Source organism: Mauremys mutica, chromosome 8 (genome assembly GCF_020497125.1).
Source record: "Mauremys mutica isolate MM-2020 ecotype Southern chromosome 8, ASM2049712v1, whole genome shotgun sequence".
Lineage (NCBI taxonomy): Eukaryota > Metazoa > Chordata > Testudines > Geoemydidae > Mauremys > Mauremys mutica.
The window spans coordinates 95823675-95848177 of record NC_059079.1 but is presented as its reverse complement, the minus strand read 5'-3'; the positions used below and the strand labels follow the sequence as shown (position 1 = coordinate 95848177).

At 41.1% G+C, this 24503-nt stretch overlaps 1 protein-coding gene across 2 annotated transcripts; it reads right to left on the bottom strand.

The window, feature by feature from the left end:
• Positions 1-1488: 1488 nt before the first annotated feature.
• ZCCHC10 (zinc finger CCHC-type containing 10) lies at positions 1489-23426 on the bottom strand. 2 transcript variants are annotated; one of them, XM_045028816.1, is made up of 4 exons: positions 23297-23426; positions 12046-12207; positions 7156-7197; positions 1489-3483 (listed from the first exon to the last, which is right to left on the bottom strand). In XM_045028816.1, coding segments are annotated over exons 1-4 (474 nt in total). In that variant the 5' UTR covers positions 23299-23426; the 3' UTR covers positions 1489-3215. The 2 variants fall into 2 exon arrangements, with proteins under 2 accessions (XP_044884751.1, XP_044884750.1); XM_045028815.1 differs by lacking the exon at positions 23297-23426 and adding an exon at positions 19715-19859.
• Positions 23427-24503: the final 1077 nt, after the last annotated feature.

The window sequence follows — 24503 nt, the reverse complement described above, 5'->3', positions numbered from 1 at the left end:
CCTAATTGCCTGAAAATTTTGTAACATCTATAGTTAAATGTAACCCCGTAGGTTCCTATAACTTAAAAGTGCTTGCAAAGAAAAAATCTATTTTTGCAGTTTATTTACTTTGTGCATTTAATAGCACTTTGTGTATCCACAGTTTCTCCTTTGATGAAAATACCATTATAAACATCAACAGAGGAGCAAAATAAAGCTGGAAGCATTTTTAAATTTGCAGTCCTTTATTTTTAAAAAAATAAAAGTTTTCACCTTGACAGAATACCCCTTTTTAAATCCTTTGTTTTTCAAAAAATCAAGTTGATTATTTTACTGTTGATCAAACCATACAAGAAAGTTCAGAGTAAATTAACTTGTGAAGATCTGCACAAGCAGCTTTGAGTGGCATCTCAAGTGAGAGGAGAACAGGGCTTAGGAGAATGTTTTTGTTTTTTTTTATAAACTCAGTTTGACCCATGAATGAGGATAGGCTGTTCAGTATCATTTCTTTTTAAAGTGAACTTCTTAAATTAGAGAAATTCCAATTTATGAGTGAAACTCCTATCTACAAATCCATCTCACATACAGCCCTCTTACGTGATCTCAGTTAGGGCACCAAAAACTGAAGTCCAGCTCTCATGAACGTTTGATTTAATAAAACTCCAAACTAGAAAATCAAGTTGCCTGTGCCTTTTGTTTTTCCACCCGTCAGCAATGTTTCCCCTTGAAATATGACACTTCTCCCCAGGCTATTCTTCCACTAGACTGCATCAATTGCTTCAGTTCAATTAGCAATGGCAGTTTTACTTGTAATGGGGAGGCATTAAATTGAGCCAGTTTAAAGCAGTACAGGTCTCAATAACTACTGAGTAAATGTAACAATTTCTAGTTAGTAATCTTTTTAAATTAATGATCATTTGTGCCTAATTTAGAGCTTTGGAAGATGGTGATTAAAGAAATACCTTTCCTTGTAAAATCAAAGTGAAATAAAGGATCCTTTTAATAGCAAATGAGGAGTTGAGCTAGTAAGAGTTGGATGGCTGAAAGCTCTGGTCAGGCAGGGGGGTTTTGCCCTCTAAGATAAAAAGGCTGGGGATAAATGAAACAGAACGGAGCATGGATGTAAAATTAAGCAGAAATATCTCATCTGAGAGCAAGTGATCTAAAATAAATAAATTAAAATAAATAAAAAGCCACTATGTTTCTGGCTATAAAATATTGGAAGAGGTTCCTTTCATGGCCTATCGCTTAATCACTACTGAATGATATAAAGTGTCCTGAGAAATAGCATACTATCTCCTTAGACCTCCCAGCTCAGGGACCAATAGACCAGAAGTTAAACATAGGTTTTCTTAATCGCTTTAGCAGTTGTATTGTTTCATCTTATCTCCTGCAGACAGCTTCTTGGATCGGCAAGTGTGCCCATTTTCTAAAGTTATTGTCCTCAATCTCTACCATATCAGTAAATTTGCAGTTCAGTGGACTTCCAATGAAAATAAAATTAGCAAACAGTGTTTAATAATTTATTGACTTTTCCCATTAAATGGTACATTCGCTAAGATGACAATTTCCTGGTAATTTTATTTACAGTCTTCAGGATGTTCTGTAAAACTCAGTAATGATTACAGACTAAAACACACAACATACATATTTTCAAACATTTAAATAGAAGCACATTTTATTCAAAAGTAATTCTACACACTACTTTCTCCATAAAAATATAAAAAATAGTTTAATTACTATATTTTACCTAAACCAGGATATCTAAGAATTTTCTTTCACATATGATGCCCCCTCCCAAAAAAAGGGAACTCCATCAATAAGAAATTGAAAAGGAGACTGCATCACAAAATTAAATGACTAATGCCATCTGCTTAAATTCACCACAGCAGCAAATTAGTTCTATTTAGCAACTTGCAAAAGACATCTTGCAGTATGCAGCGTTGTGATGTTTGTTTGCTGGAATTTTTGGCTAATATGCCTCTTTCATTTCTTTCACAAATGTGCACAAACTTGTCATGTAAAAATAATGGATTGAGCCAAATAATCATTTTATACTACAGACTATAATGCCAGGTACCATGTGCCCAACAAACATAAAATGACAATCTTACACTACACAATAATTTTGCAAAAATAGCAAAAGGGACATATCTTCCTTTTGGGAACTATATTTAAAGGTGACTCATTTTTTCTTACCAAACTTCCAATGAAAATAGCTTTTTGTCCTTGCTTTGAAAATAATGCCTCGATTATATTTATCTTACTACCATTTATCCAATTCATATTCTGTGTGGAAAGCTAAAAGCGTCTGGGGGTTGGGGCGGGGGGGGGGGGAGAACCACTATGGTCCCTCTCTTTTTAGGATACATTTATAAAAAAGGCACAAAGATGAAACTCCTAAGCAGCATCAGTTATTATGATTCGCCCCACACCCACTCCCTGCCTGTAACCCTCGTCTTATTCCGATGCTACTGCTGCAAGAGACATTCTTTGTCTCAGAGAATGTTACAGTTCCATGAACTCAGGAAACAGGCAAAGTTGAAAAGACTAGCTAAAGCCTTTGTACAGTACAAACAGCATATGGATCTCTAACAAATTAGCACTAATAAAGGTTTTATGTTGCAATTAATCTTTGACCTGGAAATCTCAGGAAAAGCCATTTGAGAAAAGCTGAGCAACAAAGTATAATATATTTCTCAGCAAAGGGACGGAAGTCACCCTCTGAGCAATACTGTGCATTCAGTTTAGCCAGATAATGGTAATGCTATTTGAGTACTATGCAGCCAATGGTGTCAGAAGCTCTTATTCCTCTTCCCCCCTAACTAGTTTACAGGATTTTCTAAGACATAAATGAAGCTGCTGTAAACAGAGGGTCAGTATATGACGTATACAGCACAATCTGAAACAAGAAGGTTTTGCTCTCTGGCATGTAAACATTAGGGTTACTGGACTTTAGGTCATATAAACAAATCTGATGACAGATTTTTAAACTAAAAAAGTAAAATTTCCCATTAAAGGATTAACCACAAAAATACTCTTTCAATAAGTCTCACTTGCCATGTAATACCTTTTTATGTCCTATAACCAAATATGTAAAACACTTAGAAAGTTTTAAACTGTAGAAATTTTAACCAGTTAAGCTGTTTGGCAATAATGTATCCAAAACCTCCTTAGAGAATGACATTATCGTTCACTAATACCAGTCCTACATTGTATTAGCACATGGCACCACACTATTTCTTCTTCTTTTTCTTCGGTGGCTCATCATCAGAGCTGCTGTCTGTGCTGGTGCTGCTGCTACTGGAGGAACTAGAATCTGACTCGAAGTCTGAGGAAGAGGAAGAACTACTTGAAGATGGGGAGGATGAGGAAGTGGAGGAGCTTTCGTCACTGTCGCTGTCATCAGAAGAAGAAGAGGTAGAGGAATCTTCACTCTCAGATGAAGAATCACTAGCTGAACTGATGCTGCTATTGCTGCTGGAACTGGTGACGCTCTTAGACCTGCAAGAAACATGAAAAGGACAGATCAGAGATTTTCTTCCCAGTACAGTGGTCACTGAACTGAAGGTACAACTACAAAAAACAATGTTCATTACAATCTTCTAGACGTGACCCTGTCTGAAGGTGGTATTTCCCCCGCTTTCTTGATTCTATTTTGAACAAATACCCTTCAGCCATTTGAGTAATGGGACAGTGCAATACATACTTCCCCATCATAAAACAAAACAGAACTACAGGAGAAAAAGCCAAGGTTTGACACTTGGTATGGGTATCATCCTTACTGAGGACTGGGGTCTTTGTTTGGTTAGAGTGGGAAAGAGGGAATACAAGTTTTAAGTGATAGGAAAAAGTGACTGGACAACAACTAAGATTTTAGAAAAGCTTAATGAAGCTCTGTTCCTTTGACACATTATTGTACGTGCTCCCTGGATGAAATTCTGGCCCCACTGAAGTCAATGAGAATTTTACTATTGACTTCAGTGGGACAGAATTTCACCCAAGGGATGCTGCTCCCAAGCTACTGATGGAGAAGGAATCTAATGTACCCACCACTACAGTAACATTTTGTGAGATGGAGATTTTAATAATCTCAGTGAAACTTTCAGAAAAACAAATCCTTTAAAAATAGCTTTATTAAGGGCAAGGAGAAACATGAATATGGGGGTAAATATCATGAAGTCCTGAATGCTCTGCCATTTTTCTGAATTCATATTCTGCAAACTCCAAGCTTTAATTTTGATTTTTAAAAATCAGTCATTTTCCCATTAAGATGCAGCTATTGCAGATGTGCTACCACTCCTAAGCAGTTTGAGATTTTGGTATGGACAATGCTACTAAGTGCCAAAAATGAACAACACAGGTTTTCCAGAAATACCTCAGCCAAAAACCAAAGGTGTTAGCTCACCTTGCTCTCATTCCATTCAATCAACTGAATGTCATTCCTAACTGGTACTGTGTAAAGTGCTAGAAATATTAAGCATAGGTTTGCTTTTCTCCAGAAAAAAAGGACATTAAATGCAAACATAAGATTAAGGGTGCTTAGCTGAAAATCACTAAGTCAGGAAATTCATAAGCTAAGGTTATAACAGCTACATTAACTCTGCCTCATTGTTCATTAACTCTGCCTCATTGTTCATACATAGGTAGTAGAGTGGGTATTTGCAGATAATGCCTAATAGCTATTCCCTTGATGGAAGATTTTGGGGGAGAGGGCAAGGGCCAGGGATAGGAAGCAGAAAGTCATCTACAATAGAACCTCAGAGTTACAAACACCAGAGTTACGAACTGACCAGTCAATCATACACCTCATTTGGAACCGGAATTATGCAATCAGGCTGCAGCAGAAACGAGACCAAACAAACAAACAAAAAACCCACATGTTATGTTTGTGTTAAACATAAACTCCTAAACAAATAAAGGGAAAACAGCATTTTTCTTCTGCATAGTAAAATTTCAAAGCTGTATTAAGTCAATGTTCAGTTGTAAACTTTTGAAAGAATCACCATGGTGTTTTGTTCAGAGTTATGTACAACCTCCATTCCCTAGGTGTTCGTAACTCTGAGGTTCTACTGTACTTGCTTTCAGAAGGTTACATAATACATAGTCTGTGGTTTGGTTACACAAGGGGGATGAATTGTTGGGACAGATGAAGAAATTTACTTCCTTGGAACAGGCAGAGATACACACATGGTTTAGGTAGAGTAAGAAAAGTAACTTTTAGATCATGCTCTAGACTTTTTTATATATATTTTGTAACACAAGCTTTCTCACTAAGGTATGATGCTGTCTGCAGTATCTGAATAGATGCATTGATTTTGAAATTCCATTTCCATAATATATTAATGAGTTTTTTTTAAGGCAACCTCAATCAGATCTCTGATACGGCACACTAGATACAGATAAGTGCCTCAGAATAAGCAGTAGACTCATGGATCAAAGGAGGCAGAATCAGCCAGAGTACAAGAACAAGTGTCTTGGAGTTTGCAATCTACCTTCCAAAAGAGTGCCATGAGGGAGATGGTACGGGCTAGTGTGGGCACAAGAAAGCTCAAAGCAACCTAAAAGTTATGGGGCACAATTGCAGGAGTTTTGTCATTTCGTATTTTTCTGGTCAAGCCTCTAGCAATGCTACTGGAACCTTAACTTCTGCATCTCTTAACTTCAGGATTTTAAGTATACAACAACATGCTGTGTTGAGTATTTTTGTATTTCATTCTTCCTAATACATAGTAAGTGTACTTGATGCCATACATGCAAATAAATTAATACTGTGGTTCGATCTGAGGAGGCCTATAACACGCGAGAAAACAATTCAAACCAAGAATACATAATGTTTTAAAGGTGATCTGCAAAGAAAAAAACGAGTCTGTCAATGTAAAAATAAAGTCAAATCTTTTTGCTAAAAGGATGTTTTTAATAAAAAACATTGCTTCTTCAGCTGAGCTGAGAGCTCACCAAGGGCTGGTCCACACTAAGAAGCGGGGTCGAACTAGGGTACGCAAATTCAGCTACGTGAATAGCGTAGCTGAATTCGAAGTACCCTAGTTCGAACTACTCACCCGTCCAGACGCCGCGGAATCGAAGTCCGCGGCTCCAAGGTCGACTCCGCCACTTGCAGTGGTGGAGTACCGGAGTCGACCGCGGCGCTTCCGGAGTTCGAACTATTGCGTCCAGATTAGACGCGATAGTTCGAACTTCGAGAAGTCGAACTCACCGGGTCGACCCGGCTGGTAAGTGTAGACTAGCCCCAAGAAATCCACCAGTAAAACCAGTCTTGACATTCTTGATACCTTACGGTAAATACAGGCTTTTTTAAAAAGCCTTTCTGGCCACATATATCATAAAGATGCAAAGAAAAGGGCACCTGACCAATATTTAAAAATCCTATGCACGTCTCCTTTAAAAGAAGGATTTTGAGACAGAAGGCGTTTTCCGAAATGGAGTGTGGGTGGCTGTTCCAATCAGCAGAGCAGCAATAAAGGAGACATTAAGCTAGAAGTGGGAGAAGACAGTTAGACCATATTTCCATTAGGGACTGTCACACAAAAATGTTGCCTGCAGATACTGAGCACATGACAGCACCAATGACAACCTTATAACAAAGTTCTACTAGTTTTTTTTATACTAACACAATAATTAAACTGGCCTAGCTGTGGGCTCCCAGCAGCGCTATCACTGCTTCATAAGACCCAGTTTTAGTGTCGATAGCTTTGTTTGGTTGGGTTTGGTTTTGTTTTGTTTACAGTCGCTAGAAAAACTTTTAGAGGGAGATGGCAGTTCGGAATGGGGAAGAGACAAGGAACAGCAAGCTGGGGAGAAGGAACTATTATTAATTGGAAAACAGTAGTCAATTATTGCAATTATTTGAAATACAAATAATGCCCTTCTAGCCAAAGGAAGGAATATTTTTTTCTACTAAAGGGAAGAGTATGTAGAGAAGGGAAGATCAAAGAGGAAAAAGTGAAGACAAAGAATTAGAAGGTGAAGGGGTTGGAGAAACTTCAAATGCTCATAGCATGACTACTTAGAGGAGGCCAAAGGCGACAAACACAATCCTATATTTGCAATTTCTACTTCCAGTATCCCACACACCCTCTTTCAAATTACCCTCTGCCACAGTGAGTGCAACATCATGCACTGGAATAGCTGCACTTTTAATCTTTTCCCACATACCTTTTTTTCTTGGTCTTCCTTTCTGCAGTACTTTCTCCAGTTCTAATTAAGGGGAGGGGAAAAACAATGGCTTTGATTAATGCAGTGGGAAAAATTAAATAAACAGATGCACAGTGGAGTTGAGATTTATAATAGAAAATCATCATCCCACTGGCAGAAAAGTAAACAATGGGTTGTTATAATTAAAGTTCACTTGGCACATTCACTTTCTGCCATTTTTCAACCCAAGAGGAAGACATTCCCTATAACTTAAAAAAAGCTGTTGTATTTTACCCTCAAACATTTTTTGTATTTGAGTATCCCACACTCTCAGTTACCTTCTGCTAAGGGTTCTCTACATTAAAATGACACTGTCAGTGTGAAAAGAAGATGTGTACAAGTTTTCTTTACCTAATATCTCAAAATATTAAAACTAAATTTTCAAAATCTAAATTCGTTTTCATCATTTACGCTCTTCATGAATTTCTCTCCTGTGCAATAGAAAGAAAAAAGAGTCCATTTTTATTAATATCATCTAGCTATTTCACTTTCAGTCCTCATGCATTCACACATTGATAGAAAGTTTGGGTTTCAAACACTGCAGGGAAATGCTTGATTAACAAAATACTTTCCTTCTGAATTAAAAAGGAAATCCCAGGGAGAGATTTCTGTTGGTCTTAACTTTTGAAAAACCTTTCCACAAAGTAGCAGTATTGGGCCAAATTTGCCATGACTGTTCCCTTTTTGATTCATATGGCCATATCACCTTCTCAGCCAACAGCAAAGGTAAACCACATGAGGCCTCTATTTTGCATAGTATTTAAGTATGTAATTAATTCCATCCCTTTTTGGGGAGGTGCAGTGTCTGAGTGGTTAAGGTCCTCAGCTACAATCCTGAAGATCCTGGGTTTGAGTACCAAGTATCAGAGGGGTAGCCGTGTTAGTCTGTATCCACAAAAACAACGAGGAGTCCGGTGGCACCTTAAAGACCAACAGATTTATTTGGGCATAAGCTTTCGTAGGTAAAAAACCCACTTCTTCAGATGCATAGAGTTTGAGTGTCAGTCAACTTCACACTGAAAGGTTACCTCTAAGTCACCCAACTGACCATCTTTGAGGTGATAATGGCCTCATCACTCCCTTGTATACTGTTGGCTATGAAACTGATATAACCACAGCAGCCCAATGAGCCATTGGCTACGGAGAACTTTGACTTAACTAATCAGGAAAGCATTTAAGCATATGTTTAACTTTAAGCTTGTATTTACGTCCCATTTGGCATCCAGTGGATTTAAGACCTTTCCAAAAAAGGGGATTCTTTCCTTAATCAAGGCCTACTATTAGGAGCAAACTTAGATAAATAGAAGCAAAAACTATTCCTGGTTTTTACAGTTCAGTTGCTCACATTTCACTTAAAAGATGAGCGGCATTGGATTTTAGAGAACAGAGCTCATCCATACAGATTCTGAAAGAATAGGTTTTTTTTTTTAAAACATAGTATTTTAATTAAATGGTGTTGGGTAACATCGAGGCCAATGCAGACTTGCCTACCATCACATAGACCTGCAAAATGAATGAGCATATTGCAAGGTGTCAAGCATTCCCACACAACTGGTAAAACGTCCTGGGTCTGTGTGCATGAGAGCGCTTTCCTCACATAATCCCCAGTTGCCATGCAGAGGGTTCACTAAACTACAAACCAGGACCTCACAAATTCTAATCTCAACTCTTTTACTAATTGTTCTCCCTATTTCTGTGCCTTCCACAACCTTCACTAATCAGGGCCTCATGTGCCACCTTAGAGGAGGCACTTATTCATTCATTCATTTTACATCAGGCAAAGCTGCGAATAGAACCCTGGTCTCTAATTTGCCAAAATGCCTTTCAGAAGAAACGGCCTAGATTATGTGTTAGCCTAACCCATGATAACAGAGTGTGGATTCTTTGTCCCACTCTAGTGGCCAACCAAGACAGTTTATGAGTCTGCTATTGCCTCCATACGAATGTGTATTGTCCTGGAGCTCAAGTGGTACATACTCTTAAATCCATAACTCCCAGGTTCAAACTCTGCAGATGATCCAAACAGAGACACTATTACACTTGGCTATGCAATCTCTACTCTACCATACTCGGCTCCCAGAGCCAGCAATACAAATCAGGAATCTTCATACGCTACATTCACAAGCAGTTGTCTAACCCAGTAATAAAGTGTGCTATGTCCCCCTCTACAATCTGTTCCATAAGGGGGATAACAGTAAGCTTTCCCCTATCAGTTATTCCTATAGTTGCCACAGTAGGGGACAAATCTGGCATAAATCTGAAGATTGTGGGATCAAACCTGTGTTGTTTTATTATTGCCTTGCTGCTGCCCTATAGATAAACCAATGTCTTAATTCTCTACAGATGCATGAGCATTAAATTCACATTCCTCCCCTATGCAGAATCACAGAGCTGGAGTCTGTGCTGGTATGCAAAAGAGTTACAAATATGAAAAATTAAGTAATTTGCATGTATCACACAGAGTTGCCCAAAATTTGGCAGCTACTAGAATTAAACCTTTCAATCCTCCATTTGGTACTGTACTTATGTCATCATTCACTACAGAAAGGCCAGGGTGTTTGCCCTCAGGATGCTGAGGAGGTACTGCATGTCTCAGCTTTGTACTACGTAAAACGTATTACATTTTTAAACGAGCAGTAATTCAGTTTTACTCTTTTAGAATCTTACAACAATTTTTTTAGAATTTTAGAAGCTTTTAAAGTGCTTTTTCCATTGTCTTAATTAAGAACATTATTTGCAGTATTTAAAGTATATCTACATTTCATTCTTACATCACTTCCCTTCCTCACCCCAGCTATTGTACAGTACTTGACACCTAACAAGTAGGGACAAGGAAATATGTCCCAAAAGTTGCATCAAAATTTGAATAAATTTTAGTGTCTAAAAGCACACAGTCATTATGTCTTAGAGGGCTTCATAATCAGAATTATTACTTTGTACTGAAGTTCCTCAATTTTAGGTCACACAACCTCCATCTAAGTCAAGAACTATTAACAAAATAGAAGGATCATAATGCAAAATTATTTTGCCACATTACCTAGTCTTGGACAACTGGACTTGTTTGCCAGTGCAAGGCTATATTAGATATGTAGTTATTCCATTTAAAAAACTACATCTGTCAGAAAATGAAGATGTTAAGACTGACACAATGGCTTTAATTTTGGCCCCTGTAAATGTGTATTGCTTTTACAACCATATTGTTCTACGTAGGCTTTTATATGGAATGTCATAGATTTTTGTTGGGTTTTTTTAAGAAGTAAAAAAAAAATCACTATGTACACAGGTCATAACATACGTGAAACAGATTTTGAATCTCATTATGCTGTAATTATGCACACCAATCAAGTTTTTTTTTTTTAAAAACCCTCACACCCATCACATCCCCCTTTTTTCTAGAAAACAGATAATTATTTAAAAAGTGCTTGTGCTAAAACTCATACCAAATTTCACCTAATGCCAAACTATTTCCACGTTAAACCTTTAAAAAGAAATAGTTCAAAACATTTTTTTTATAATAAAGTATTTTCCTCCACACCACTCACGTTTTTAAAAATGTCCGAACCATTTTTTGCTCAGACTTTAATTGAAAATTAACCCTTAGGTGGAGACCTTGTGTAAGGTCCCCCCCGCTGACAACCGGGATCTGTCTATGTTACACTTGCATAGAAAATTTCAGCCCCACAAAGAATAAAGATTCGGAAAGTCATAAGCAACTGACAAAGGGAAAAATAAAGTTAGAATGAAAATGCTTAAGACACCTTAAATTCTTGGGCTTCACTTGGCCAATGGCATTAAGCACTGTGTTGTCTAACCCTACTTAAAACACAAGGTTCAACACATCAGCAGCCATTAGTTCTTCCCTATGCTAGTGTTCCTACCATTGCTACTCAGTATATGATAACAGCTAGGAGGATGGTCGACATAAAAATTATATGAAATATCCCTTTATGTTCAACATTTTGGAAAGCTTCTCAGTTCATTAAATGACTTCATTTTCTCTCTGAAGGCACTTTTGATTAAAAGGATGAAATGTTTGAGTGCTGAATTCTTCTTCACTGGGAGAAAACAACAAAATTCTATCTAGGGGCCAGAAGAATTAAGTGAAGTCACACTTCAGATTAAGGCAAAGTCCAGTTTGGAGATTTCTTCTTGGTTGCAGGTATCACCTGACTAGGTGTCTCAGATGTCAAAACTGCAAAGCATGTAGTTCTTTTAATCCAATAAGATGTATCCCCGATATTTCTAGGAATAAAGAATTGGCAATACATATGAATCCATATCTTGCTCCCCTATTTGCTTTTTATTCTTCAAACTAAATACAGGGAAAAACCATGCTCCTGATACACCGTTAACGTAGCACCTATGTTTTTGTTGGTGGACACATTTATGGTGAGACTATAAAAATGACACATCACATACTTTTCTAACTATGTTTATTGTCCCCACACGAGGAAAGATGAACACAAACGGTTTTCTAAGCCCCATGTAAACATGTAATAAGATAAGTGGTCAAGATGTCCAGAAAACATTGCCCCATTACAAAAAGGCCCCATTACTTATTTTGACTTTATTCCAGTGACCTATTTTTGTTTAAAAAACCTGTTTGACCTAAGTTACAACAGGGAGAGGCTGACCAAATAACCTGTGGATACTGTGGGATACAAATACATGTGTATATCCTCTGATGTACGCACAGTAACTATTAATGTTAATGGGAGTTACACATACAGACTGAAGAGAATGAACACAAAAACCACACAAAGAAAACTGACCACGCTACTACAATCTCCCAAACACAGTCTATACGTACTTCTGCTAATGGCTTTTAAGCCTTAGACTGGCTGATCTTACCTTTGTTGCAACAATAGTCTGTTTTCTTTTTCTTTCAGAGCTTTCGCTAATTCCACTGTCCTTGATGGTCTGTGTAGATATTTTCTTTTCCCGGTACATTCATAGGTCCAATGTCCAAACTCTAAACACTTCTGACATCTCACATGCTGCTTGTTTGCCTCCCTACAAAAATACAGAATTTGCTTAAGAGCAGGTTTGTATTTAAAGTTGGGATATTTAAGCACAATCAACACTATCGACTGAAAATTACATGGTGCATTTTAGCATACCAGTCCTAAGACAAAGTATTTGTCTTGTTTAATTTGAGCTTTAACTGTCTACCTGTATTTATTGGTGCTTTAGCTTTTCTCAAGTCAGAACAATCCTGCATTTCACTGGGGCAGACAAGCACATGCATATACCTGCATATAGTCAATGGCAGGATTGGGTCCTTTGTGATTACTGGAATGTTCCTGTATCAGTTATTTATCAGAATGAACATAAACACACTTTTCTATTCCAGAACTGGAGCTCTCAAGTCTCTCTTTCTGCTGAAATGGTAAAGACTAAACTACACTTCGCTCTTGGTTGACACATTGGCAAATGGTGTGTGGCCAGCATTTTAGTTTAGTAACTCCTACTGGTTGGTCTCTCTTTCAATCTTTCCTCACTCTGCTTGGAGTTCATAATTTCCCATTCCCTTCAGAATTTAAAATTCATAAGCAACTATTAAAGAGTTTGAAGAAAAGTGGAAGTGGAGCAATTCTTAAGTTTCAGCCAGTGAACAAAGGTAATTCAATTATTGAAAACACAATTCTTGTCCCAAACTAACTGGCAAATATTTTGGCAGCATGTTTTATATTCCTGCACCAACTGCGGGCAATATGGTTACATAAACATAGATAAATGTTAGTAAATTGTACCCGATGTTACAATCTCCGAAGAATTTGCACCTGCCTCCATAGTTTTTTCAAACAAGCACCTACAAACCTGTTCCTATCCATTGAGTCAGTTTGTTGCAATATTTTGGGCAGCCTAATTTTCAAATCATGAGAGTCTAATGATTAGAGGCAGAACAGAATGTCAGACTAAATAGGACACCGTGTTCCTTGTGGGAAATTGAAGAGCGATCCTACAATTTCAGCAGCCAGTTAATGACTGCTATCACAAAAGATGCAACTAAAGCATGTGAAGTTCGAAGGTAACATTTTACTCTGTCCATCCCAAGTATAACCTGATTCTGGCTGTCTTGTGTGCATAATTCACTAGAGTTAGCCATGCAAAATTTTACTCACCTGCTTCCTGAGAAGGTGTAAACTATTAATTTTTCACCATCGTCAAAGTAAACATGGGTGAATAATTTTGAGCCCACACTGGTAAATAGTCACAGAGTTTTGCAATACTTTGCTAGAAATCACAGAGGAAAAAAAGCTTCCTTTCAGTTTAATATGGGTTAAAGGCGACTGATGATATACTCATCCTGTAGAAGGGAGTTCCCACTAACAACTTTTCATTGACACAGGAAGGGAGCTAAAGTTGTTTCCTCTGTTTTATTTTTCCCTACCACTCCTCATTAATTTCTTTAGCTTTAAAATAAAATGTTTAGCACTTTTACTGTGATTCATATTTACACTCCCGTGAGGTAGGTATTAGTCTCATTTTACAAATGAGGAAATTAAAGCAAAGATATTAAGTGACTCACCCAAGGTCACATCACAAATTGGTGCCAGAGCCAAGATTAAAAATAGGATTTTCTGACTCCCAGTCTTCTGCTCAGTGTATTGCACCACGCTGCCTTTCAACTCTGCCTTTTACCCCTCTTCCCTCAACTGAAAGACTCACTTCGGAGTCCATTCAGAGCCACTCAACAGCCATATACTACTAGAAAGAGGAAAATTCCTAACTGCATATTTAGCATTTAGACACAGTGAATAGGAGGAGGAAGGAGGAGAGAGAGGCTATTAGCATTGATGGATGTTTTGATTTGGTGTGGAACTATGAGTCACCTACTGAGGTCCAGAAGAATGGCATGGTTTACTGGCCTTTGCCATCACTTACTCAGGCTCCCAGGTCTATCAAGTTTCTAATAGTCATCCTGTCTAGAACATCCAACACCTTTTTGAGACTAAACTTCTTTGGCTTCTTGTAAGGAGAAATGGTGCTAATTTAGATTCAAAAGGGAACAAATAAGACTCACAATTAATTACACACAATTAACTTTGAGAATTTAATTTCAGTAGGGAACAGTACTTTTAGTAAGTAGGCTGAACAAGATTCTAGGGCTACTGAAAGGTTTTTAGAAGTTTTATTTTCTCAAGCTCCATTTCTAGACTCCACCGAGAGAATGTCTGTGAATACTGAACTGCCTTGAGACACATGTTGCACTCAGTAGGCTAATGGGGGGCTGACCATTAATATAACTCTACTTCAAATTTTACAAAGGTTAAAAAAATAACTGAAGGCTAACTAGGTGTATTTAGATTACTGAATACATGGAGTTGTAAACAAAATGAGCCCCCAAACAGCCAGTAAACTGTCACTGATATATTTTGTGGTACATGACACTTAGACAAATATTAAAAAAGATCTTTGCTACTAAAATGTTACCGTATAGGTTTGGATGTAACATAAAAACCTTCCATGTGCTGGAGGGGTATCCAAACTAATGGAAAGATACTGCTTCCAGCCCCCACTAAGAAGAAGGGCTGAAACACCTATATACTGTAGCAATATATGTTTTAGACATGCTTAGAGATAGATGAAGATTCTTATGCCACCTGCCTATTCATCCATGGAGATTAGTAGAGAGGGAAGATTTTTCTGCTGCATCAACTCACTGCATCAACTCCTACAGAAATCAGCCTTGTCTCAACTGAAGCTCAGAGGAAGAGAAAGTTTGGTACATTGACTACATTGACCAAAACAAACAAACCTGGATTCAATCTCCAAGAGGATCTCCAAGAGGAGGTAACTAGGTTGATGGAAGAATTATTTTGTCAACGTAGCCGCATCTACACTGTGGGTTAGGTTGACCTAACTAAGGATGCAAAACTTTTCACAGACCTGAGCGACATAGCTAGGATGATCTAATTTTTAAGCAAAACCTGGCCTTAGACTTCTGGCTCTGCCACAGATGCCATATGTGAGCAGAACTAGCACAGTTCCTCCACTTAATGAACACACAAACACAAACAAACATTCAGCTTTTGGTGCCAACTCAAACCAGCACATATCTTCTTTACTGGAAAACACTAGAAAACTAGATAGTACAACCAAACAGAAACATACCATCACTTCCAGGTCCCAGCGCCACTCATCTCCTGACCAAAAAAGCAGACAATTCCACCCAAACCAAAATAAAATCTAAATCTAAATGCAGTCTAATCACCGGGGGAAAAAAGATCAAACAAACTAGACTTCTACAGATTTCTAAGCACAGCCCTAATAGCAAATCTCAGTCTTGTCCATTTCACTTGTATAAGGCCTTGTCTACACTACTAAGTTTTGTCGACAAAAGGCAGCCCAAGACTGAGCAAAGACGACATGTTCCAGGAGGTATTGCACTTCTCCAATGCAGAGAAAAGGGAATGCAAGGAGAGGAGGGAAGCCGAAAAGCAGGACAGAAAAGAAAATCAGAAGTTTGTTAAGGATGCTACTAAGCAGATGATTAAATTCATGGAGGAGCAAATGCAGATGCTGAAGTCCTTAATAATGCTGCAGACTGAGAAGATGCATGCAAGCCTGCCCTCCCCTGCAGCACACTGAGAACTTTTTTCCATGCACCCCTCCCCAAACTCTGCCCGCAGAGTCCTTTCTGCTTTCCTGGACTTCTCGGTTTCCCTTCACTCCACTCCCTCGGACAACTTTAAAAATGATAGCTGGACCTACACACAGCTCTGAATGTCTGCTCTTCCCTGGTACCTCCTTTCCCACCAAGCATCTTTGTGTGAGTGTGTGTTGTTTCTTGTACAATAAAAGCAAAGTTTTTGAACAGTAACTCATCTTTATTTGTTTCCTACAAATTGAGATACCAGGCACTACCAATACATACACAGGCAGTTTAATCATTTGCTTACTGGAACGTAATACCCAAAATGTCACCATTGCTTCCTAGGAAAACTACATGTAATGTAACATTGCAGCACCAATCACAGAGATATACATTACTGGTTCTCATTTTCAAAGTGTTCCCTCAAAGCCTCTCTGATTCAAATTACCCCCCTCTGGGCCCTTCTGACAGCTCAAAATCGGCAGCCAAGCAGTCTGCCTTAACACTCCACCTCTAAGCAAACCTTTCACCCTTAGCTTCACAAAGATTACGCTATGTACAACATTCAGCTATAACCATGGGAATATTATCCTCATTGAGGTCTAACCTGCCATAAAGGCATCGCCAGAGGTCCTTTAATCTGCCAAAGGCACATCCCAAAGTCATCCGGCACCTACCTCAACCTGTTATTGAACCGCTCCTTACTGCTGTCGAACTGCTCCTTACTGCTGTCCAGGTTTCCTGTGTAACGTTTCATGAGCCATGGCTGTAAGGGTTACGCTGGGTCTCCCAGGATCACTATGGGCATTTCAATATTCCCCACTGTAATCTTCTGGTCCAGAAAAAAAGTCCCCGCTTGTAGCTTTCTATACAGGCCTGTGTTCCTAATGACGCGTGTGTCATGCACCTTCCTGGACCACCTCACGTTGATGTCAGTGAAACGCCCCTGGTGATCCCCAAGCGCCTGCAACACCATGGAGAAGTACCCTTTCCTATTGATGTACTTCATCACAAAGTGGTCTGGTGCCAAAATTAGAATGTGTGCGCCATCTAGCACCCCTCCAGTTAGGGAAACCCATTTCTGCAAAGCCGTCCACTGTTTCACACATATTTCCCAGAGTCACGGTCCTTCATAGCAGGATGTGATTAACTGCCCTGCACACTTGCATTAATGCATCCCCAACAGTTGACCTTCTGATTCCAAATTTATTCGCAACCAAACAGTAGCAAGTCTGGAGTTGCCAGCTTTCACACAATGATTGCCACACACTTCTCTACCAATAGGGCAGCTCTCATTCTGGTGTCCTTGCATTACAGTGCTGGGGAGAGCTCCGCACATAGTTCCAGGAAGGTGGCTTTCCGCATCCAAAAGTTCTGTGGCCACTGCTCGTCATCCCACACCTGCATGACAATACGATCCCACTATTCAGTGCTTGTTTCCTGAGCCCAAAAGCAATGGTCCACCCTCTGCAGCTGTTCTGTAAATGCCAAAAGCAATCTAAAGTTGCTCCTATGCATTTCACACAACATGTCAGGCTACTGGGAGTCTTCTTCAGTTAGGAACTTCACAATTAACTGCACTGCCATCCATGATGTCTTCATGACAGTTATCAGAACATAAGAGAGCAGTGCAGAATCCACAAAGATGCCAGGGTGCACAGCAAAGAAAGGCCATTAAAAATTCCGCAAAAGAAAGCCAGAAGCCCATGGAATGCTGGGACAGAAAGCAATGCATCACAGGACACTGAGCCCAGTCCCAAGATGCGCCACGATCTGCACCACCTTCCCACAAAACCTAGCAGCAGAAAGTGTCGAGCTGGACTGTGGGATACGTACCCACAGTGTACTACTCACACTGTTGATGCTAGTGCCCCAAGTATGGATGCACTCTGCTGACAGAGGGAGTGAGTGTGAACATGCAATACCGATTTTTATTATAGTGCTTTTTGAGTGTCAACATAACTTTTGTCAACAAAATTCTCTAGTGTAGACAAGGCCTAAGGCAAGCTCATACTGAACATGGGATCAGTTAACTATAAACTATAAATGGAAGCTAGGGGATAAGTAGCACAATGCAAAACACATACAACCAACATGTAAAAGGATAAGTTGAAATGGAGAGACTGTTCCAAAATGAAAGGGAAATAATTATTCCATAAATCATTAGAAATTATGAAACTTTCCACTGAAAAGCAAGGAAAAACTATGTAATCCTGGAAAAAGGAAGAAATGCAAGAACACTATCCAGCCCCATTAATTGCATCTGAAACAGACAAATATTACAAATCATTACAGGGAATGAACTCCCAAAACTATAGCGAAACCCTAACCAGATGTTTGATGTACTTTATCTACTGGTACCCCAGGCTTATCTTTTGCTCACTTGGCTTGAAAGGCTATAAAAAAAAAACACCTAACAACAACAAAAATTCATTTGAAATTACTTTGGCCAAGTTACTTTAAGGTGACCTGCATAACTTGCACACAAAAAAGCACAAGCCTACATTTTTGTTTTTATTGCTGTAGAGGTGTTAATAAAAGAGACCTGATGTGATTTTTTTCTGCCTTTCTTTTGATAAAATAGTGTTTTCTCCCTGGTTTACTTGTGGACCTCATAATTCTCCCAGAGAGGTGTATTGTGAGCTCTCACACCTTAACTGAAAGGTGGGCATATTGAACCTTTAACATTTTGTGGAAAGAATGCCATGATTGATTAATTAGACATTGGTGTTAACAACTACTCAAAAAAATCGGACTAAAACATCCTTCCCCTCTCAGGTTTCAGAGTAGCAGCCGTGTTAGTCTGTATCCGCAAAAAAAACAGGAGTACTTGTGGCACCTTAAAGACTAACAAATTTATTGTAGCATGTAGCTCACGAAAGCTCATGCTACAATAAATTTGTTAGTCTTTAAGGTGCCACAAGTACTCCTGTTTTTTTTCTTCCCCTCTCAGTCATTCAGCTTTCATTCTTGACTACTGTAATATCATTTCTCTAGTTCTTCAATCACCATAGTCTGCCAAGACACACATGTTCTGAATTTCTGGTGTAAAAAACAAGCAGAATATTTTCTGAACTTTTGAAAAGGGGGAGAAAAAAAGCCCATTTAACTTCTTTGTTTATCAGGGGGCTGATCTGTAATGGTACTTAGCTATCTCACGCTGATAGTGAAACACTTAGTTTGTTAACATTTGTAAAGAGCTTTGAAATCCTCAGATGCAAGGAGCTAGAGAGGTGAAGAGTATTTATTATTCCAGAAACGGCCTGTACCATGGTTAAATTTTAATCTTCCAAACTTTATTATAGAATTTGTTTTTAGGAATCAGTGAGCAGCAGGCCTGTCCCAGTTCACAGACAGGGTTGAAATTAGCTCTTTCTGGGAGGCAGTACTTCATTATCCACGCCAAGATTTACAACCTAACTTTAAAAGAAGAAAAATCGGCTCTCACGCTGCGGCCCTTTACCCGTAGGACTGTCCCCCTATGGGGGGGGGGGGGCAGGGTGGGCGGGCAGGCTACTCTCCAGTGCTGCAAGGTGCACGCCAGACACCCGAGGAGCTGTAGAGCCTGTACACATGCAATGCATTATCTACTGCCCCTCACCGCCTAGACCACGGCCAGCCAGCGCTACCCGCCCCCCTCCCGAAGGGCTTGCTCCACACCCAACTTGCAGGCTCTCCGGGTTGGGTGAAGGCAGCAATTCTCCTCCCCACGCACACGGGCATCACCGACTCCGCCGGGCCTCCCCTCCGAGGCGCCCCCTCCCAGGAGAGCCCACGTCTCTGAGGCTTCCCCTCCAAGACAACCCTCCTCTCCCCTGCCCACGGGACCCCGCTTCTCTCGGGCTGCCACATGAGGCCAAGCCCCTCGGGGTTCCGCTATCACCGGGGACCCTCCCTTAGCCCCCGGCCCGGCGCACTCACGCCTGCCGCCGAGCGATGAGTCGGTGCATGGGAGTCGCCATCTTAGCCCCTGACCGGAAAGTGAGGGGAGCCGACGACAGGCCACCGCGCTGCATGCTGGGCAATTCCGCCCTCCTCCTCCTTCCCCATTGGGGGAGAAGCCGGCAGCTGCCTGCCACAAAGAGCCAGGCGGCTAGAGCGGACGCGCCTTGGGGCCCGTCACCCACCTCAGCTCTACTCCTTCGGGGGGTGGGGAGAGGGCGGCCCGCCGGCCTGCCTGCCTAGTGGCTGCTGCTCCGCTCCGCTGCTGCCCAGTCTCCTTCTCCCCAGGGGCCTCTCGCCCTTCCTTGGGCCATGTGCATGCCTGGCCCCTGGGCGGTCCATCCCCCTCTTACCCTCCTGTACCCCCAGTGCATAGGCCCCAGTTGCTGCCTGTCATTTCAGTCTTGTGCTGGTCACTTCACACGTCTGCGTGTCACATTGATGGATTTAGCTGCCAGAGTGGTAGCCGTGTTAGTCGGTGTCAGCAAAAAGAACAGGAGTACTTGTGGCAAATTTATTTGGGCATAAGCTTTTGTGGGCTAAAACCCACTTCATCAGGTGCATGCAGTGGGCAATACAGTAGGACAATATATATACACAGAGAACATGAAAAAATGGGGGTTGCCATACCAACTATAACAAGCCTAATCAATTAAGGTGGGCTATTAGCAGCAGGAGTAAAAAACTTGTGTAGTGATAATCAGGATGGCCCATTTCAAACAGTTGACAAGAAGGTGTGAGTAACAGTAGGGGGAAAATTTAGCATGGGGAAGTAGTTTTTAGTTTGTGTAATGACTAGGGTGACCAGACGTCCCGATTTTATTGGGACTGTCCCAATATTTGTTTGTTTGTCCCGCGTCCCAACCGATGTTCGGTCAGGACACTGGACAAACAAGCAATTTTGCCCTCCGCTTCGGTGCACAGGTGGAGCTGGAGGGGCTCTCGTCCCCCCAACTCTGCCCCCTCCTTCCCCCATTGGATCCCTCCCCAAATCCCCGCCCTGGCCCTGCCCCCAGCCCTGCCCCCTCACTGCCCCATTGGATCCCTCCCCAAATCCTCACCCTGGCCCCGCCTCTTCCCCAAGCACACTGCATTCCTCCTCCCTCCCAGGCTTGCGCTGATCAGCTGTATGGCTGCGCAAGGGCTGGAGGGAAGGGGTGGCACCCAGCACTCACCCTGCGAACTGGTCCAGCTTCTCCTGGAAGGCAAGCACGGCCTGGCAGAGATCCCGCAGCAGCTCCCTCCACCCAAGCCCCGCTAGAAGGCGAGGCAGGCCTGGGCCTCCTGCACCATGCCCCTGGCTCACGGAGCGGCCTGGCCCGGCCCGGGCGGGGAGGGCGGCCGGGAAGCAAGCCAGGCTGCCCCGGGGATCTAGTGCAGCACATGGGCTTGGCAGCTCCAGGCCAGGGCGCGCTCAGCTATTGCGGCCACCATAGAGTCGGGTGGAGATGGGGCTGTGCCGCCTGACAGCGGCCGTCACAAGAAGTCTCTGCCTTGCAGGCACGCCAGCCCCCCATCTAGTGCTGCATGGGGTCTAGCCGGGCTGCAGGGAGTTGCCGCTGCTCCCCCGGCTCAACTCCCACCAGCCTGGCTGTCACTCACTGCAGCCACCACTGGAGAATTCCGTGGGTGCAGCTCCGCAGCTGGGACCCCGTTTCTGCTCCTCCTTGTGCTGCTCGGCTGTGGTCCCCATCATGCCTGTCCCTTGCTGGGCTCCCCTGACACCTGTGGTGCGGTTGGAGGGGCTGGCTGAACTCAGCAGTGGTTTTCAACCTGGGGTCCCCAGAGGCCCACAGACTATGCCTCAGGATTCCAAGGGGTCCTGAGGCGAGCTGGTGCAGAGGGGCCTCCGCCCCCTCCCCCCCCACATCCCGATATTTAACTTTTGTCATCTGGTCACCCTAGTAATGACCCATCCACTCCCAGTCTTTATTCGAGCCTAATTTAACGGTGTCCAGTTTGAAAATTAATTCCAGTTCTGCAGTTTGTCGTTGGAGTCTGTTTTTTAAGTCAGTGACCACACAACAAAAACACTAACCCAGGAACCTATCCTTGCAACAAAGCCCGTTGCCAATTCTGTCCACATATCTATTCAAGGGACACCATCATAGGACCTAATCACATCAGCCACAGCATCAGGGACTCATTCACTTGCACATCTACCAATGTGATATATGCCAGCATGTGCCAGCAATGCCCTTCTGCCATGTATATTGGCCAAACCAGACAGTCTCTACGCAAAAGAATAAATGGACACAAATCAGACGTCAAGAGTTATAACATTAAAAAAACAGTTGGAGAACACTTCAACATCCCTGGACACTCAGTTACAGACCTAAAAGTCGCAATTCTTCGACAATAACAACAACAACAACATTCAAAAACATAAAATTCACTGCAAACTGTTGGCTGATGTTGTCACCATCTCAGATTGTGCTTTTGGCATTATCATACAGATCCTTGATTAGTCTAATTATTTTTGCTGGTGTTCTTTAATATGCCCTAATTCTTCAAAGACTGTCTCTGTATATCCTGTTAAAAGCTGTCTGGAAGTCTGCAAGATTTACCACAAGAGGTGCTTGCCACTCCACACTTTGTTTTATAACTGTCTGAGAACAATATGATCTGCACATGATTCCATGGTTTAAATCCTAAGTGGTCAAAGTTCATTTCACTCTGGGCCTTCTTAAACCCACAACTGGGCCTGGGCCCCTCCCCCTCCCCCATAGGTATGTTCTCCATTGAGGCCTGATCCCTATACACAACTCCATCCTCTTATTAATTACTTTTTCCTCACGGTGAACACCTCCCCCAATGGGGTTGCCCCATTTGGCCCTTCTCACAAGCCCATATTTCCTTCTGTCTTCCCCTCCTTTTCTGGGGAAGATTCTTTTGGCTCAACAGGGTTCAGTTAGACCCTTTATTGCCTCCCAGACACCCTCATTTCAGGGAACTGCTGAACTGAGTGAGTTTGGAGTGGTAGAGCTCATTCTTTCCTGGATTAGTTTGGATGGAACATTTATTAGAGAGAGGAAAAAATCCTTCATCACAAGAATGATAAATTTAAATGGCTTTAAAACTTAAATAATCCCAAAGGAGCAGAGGTTCCCTGGAGTCACAGTCCAATTTGGGATTTCTAGTGCTTAGATACCATAGTGATGAGTGCTACAGACAAACCAAAAATAGATACATTGTCCCAATTTTATCAAGGTCATGTTGCTTGCCACTCCACACTTTGTTTGATTCCTGCTGTGTTCAGGGAAACAGGACTTTGTAAATCAATAGGATTGCATCAAACATATACCTGACTCCATCACCAGTTTCCCCTTCTAACTGGACAAGACTCCAAATTCTTGGATAACTGCTCAGGTCATAAGGTGTAACAACTGGTCTTGTTTCCCAGTGCTTGTTCTGACTGTGTCCTTGGCTTGGCCACAGAGTTCCTATGTGATGCTAGGCAGTTACATAAACCAGTGTAACCACTTTGTGTTTTTGTTGCTAAGTTAGGCTCTAGAGATACTGTCAGTATAAATGTATATAACATATTTCACACATACTCACATGCTATATTTTGGACAAAGAAGTACCCTTCCTGTGGGTTGCTGGGTTTTCTTAGGTTGGTTATATTTTTTAATATATACAACTAATTTAGGAATGCATCTCAACTCTGAGCCAATCTAGTGTTCCGTTTGTTTGCAGATTAAATCTACCAATAAGAACTCTTGACACACATACAAGCCCTTCACTCTACCAGTTCATTTCAACCAATAGAATTGCAGTATACAAATAAAGTGGCAAAGAAGTACTGCTGATGTTAAATGCCACCACTTTGAATTACTTGAGTTATTGACAGATGCGTGACTGTAACCATACAGTTTGGTACAATTCATAATATTAGAACCTAGTTTCCTCACATAACAATTCATAATAATTAAAAACTAGCCTGTACACAAATGTACAAGGAAATTTAAATTTGTGTAAAATTTGCTGCTGTAGAAACACTCTGGCTTTGAGCTAGAGAGATCCAAGCATACATCAGACAGTCCTCAAATTTCAAAAAAGGAGTCATTTAACTCATTAGAAATCCTAACAGTTCAAAGTATTTACTTGTAACTTTCCCAAAATACCATCTCACCCCTACATGCGTATACGTTAATTTTATCAGGCCCAGTTTTTATATCTCTCCATAACAGAAAGACGAATACCCCTATTTCAACCAAAAAGCTAAACTCTGCCTCAAATACGGAGCCATGATTATGGGTCCATAATATATTAAATAATAGTGATCTCTCTAATGGGAATATTTCATTTCAATAAGCCACATTTACCTATATTAAATCCACAAATTCTATAATTAAGTGTAAATAAATATAATTCTGGTGAATCATGAGGCAGGTTTTTTGCCCCACTCCATATGGCCCAAAAGGAATGGAGTTCCCAGCTATGCCAGCAGCAGTCATACAATGTGTGCTCTAATAATAATAACAGCATCCTCTTGATACTGTGGCAACCAATTAAATGTTGCCTATGGCTGATAAGATAGTAAAAGGTTTTGTTATATATAAACATTTCCAGCTCATCAGAGTTAATTATTGTATGGCTCATTCCTGAATCTAATGGCAGTTCCCAGCCCCAAAAATTTCAACTATAATGTCTAATGGCTGATTGCTGTTGCCCTGTGCTTCGGGTGTCATACTGTATTTGGGGCTTTATTTGGCTTCTAATCCCTGTCTCCTTTTGGGTGATACCTTGTGCTAATCCTGTGATT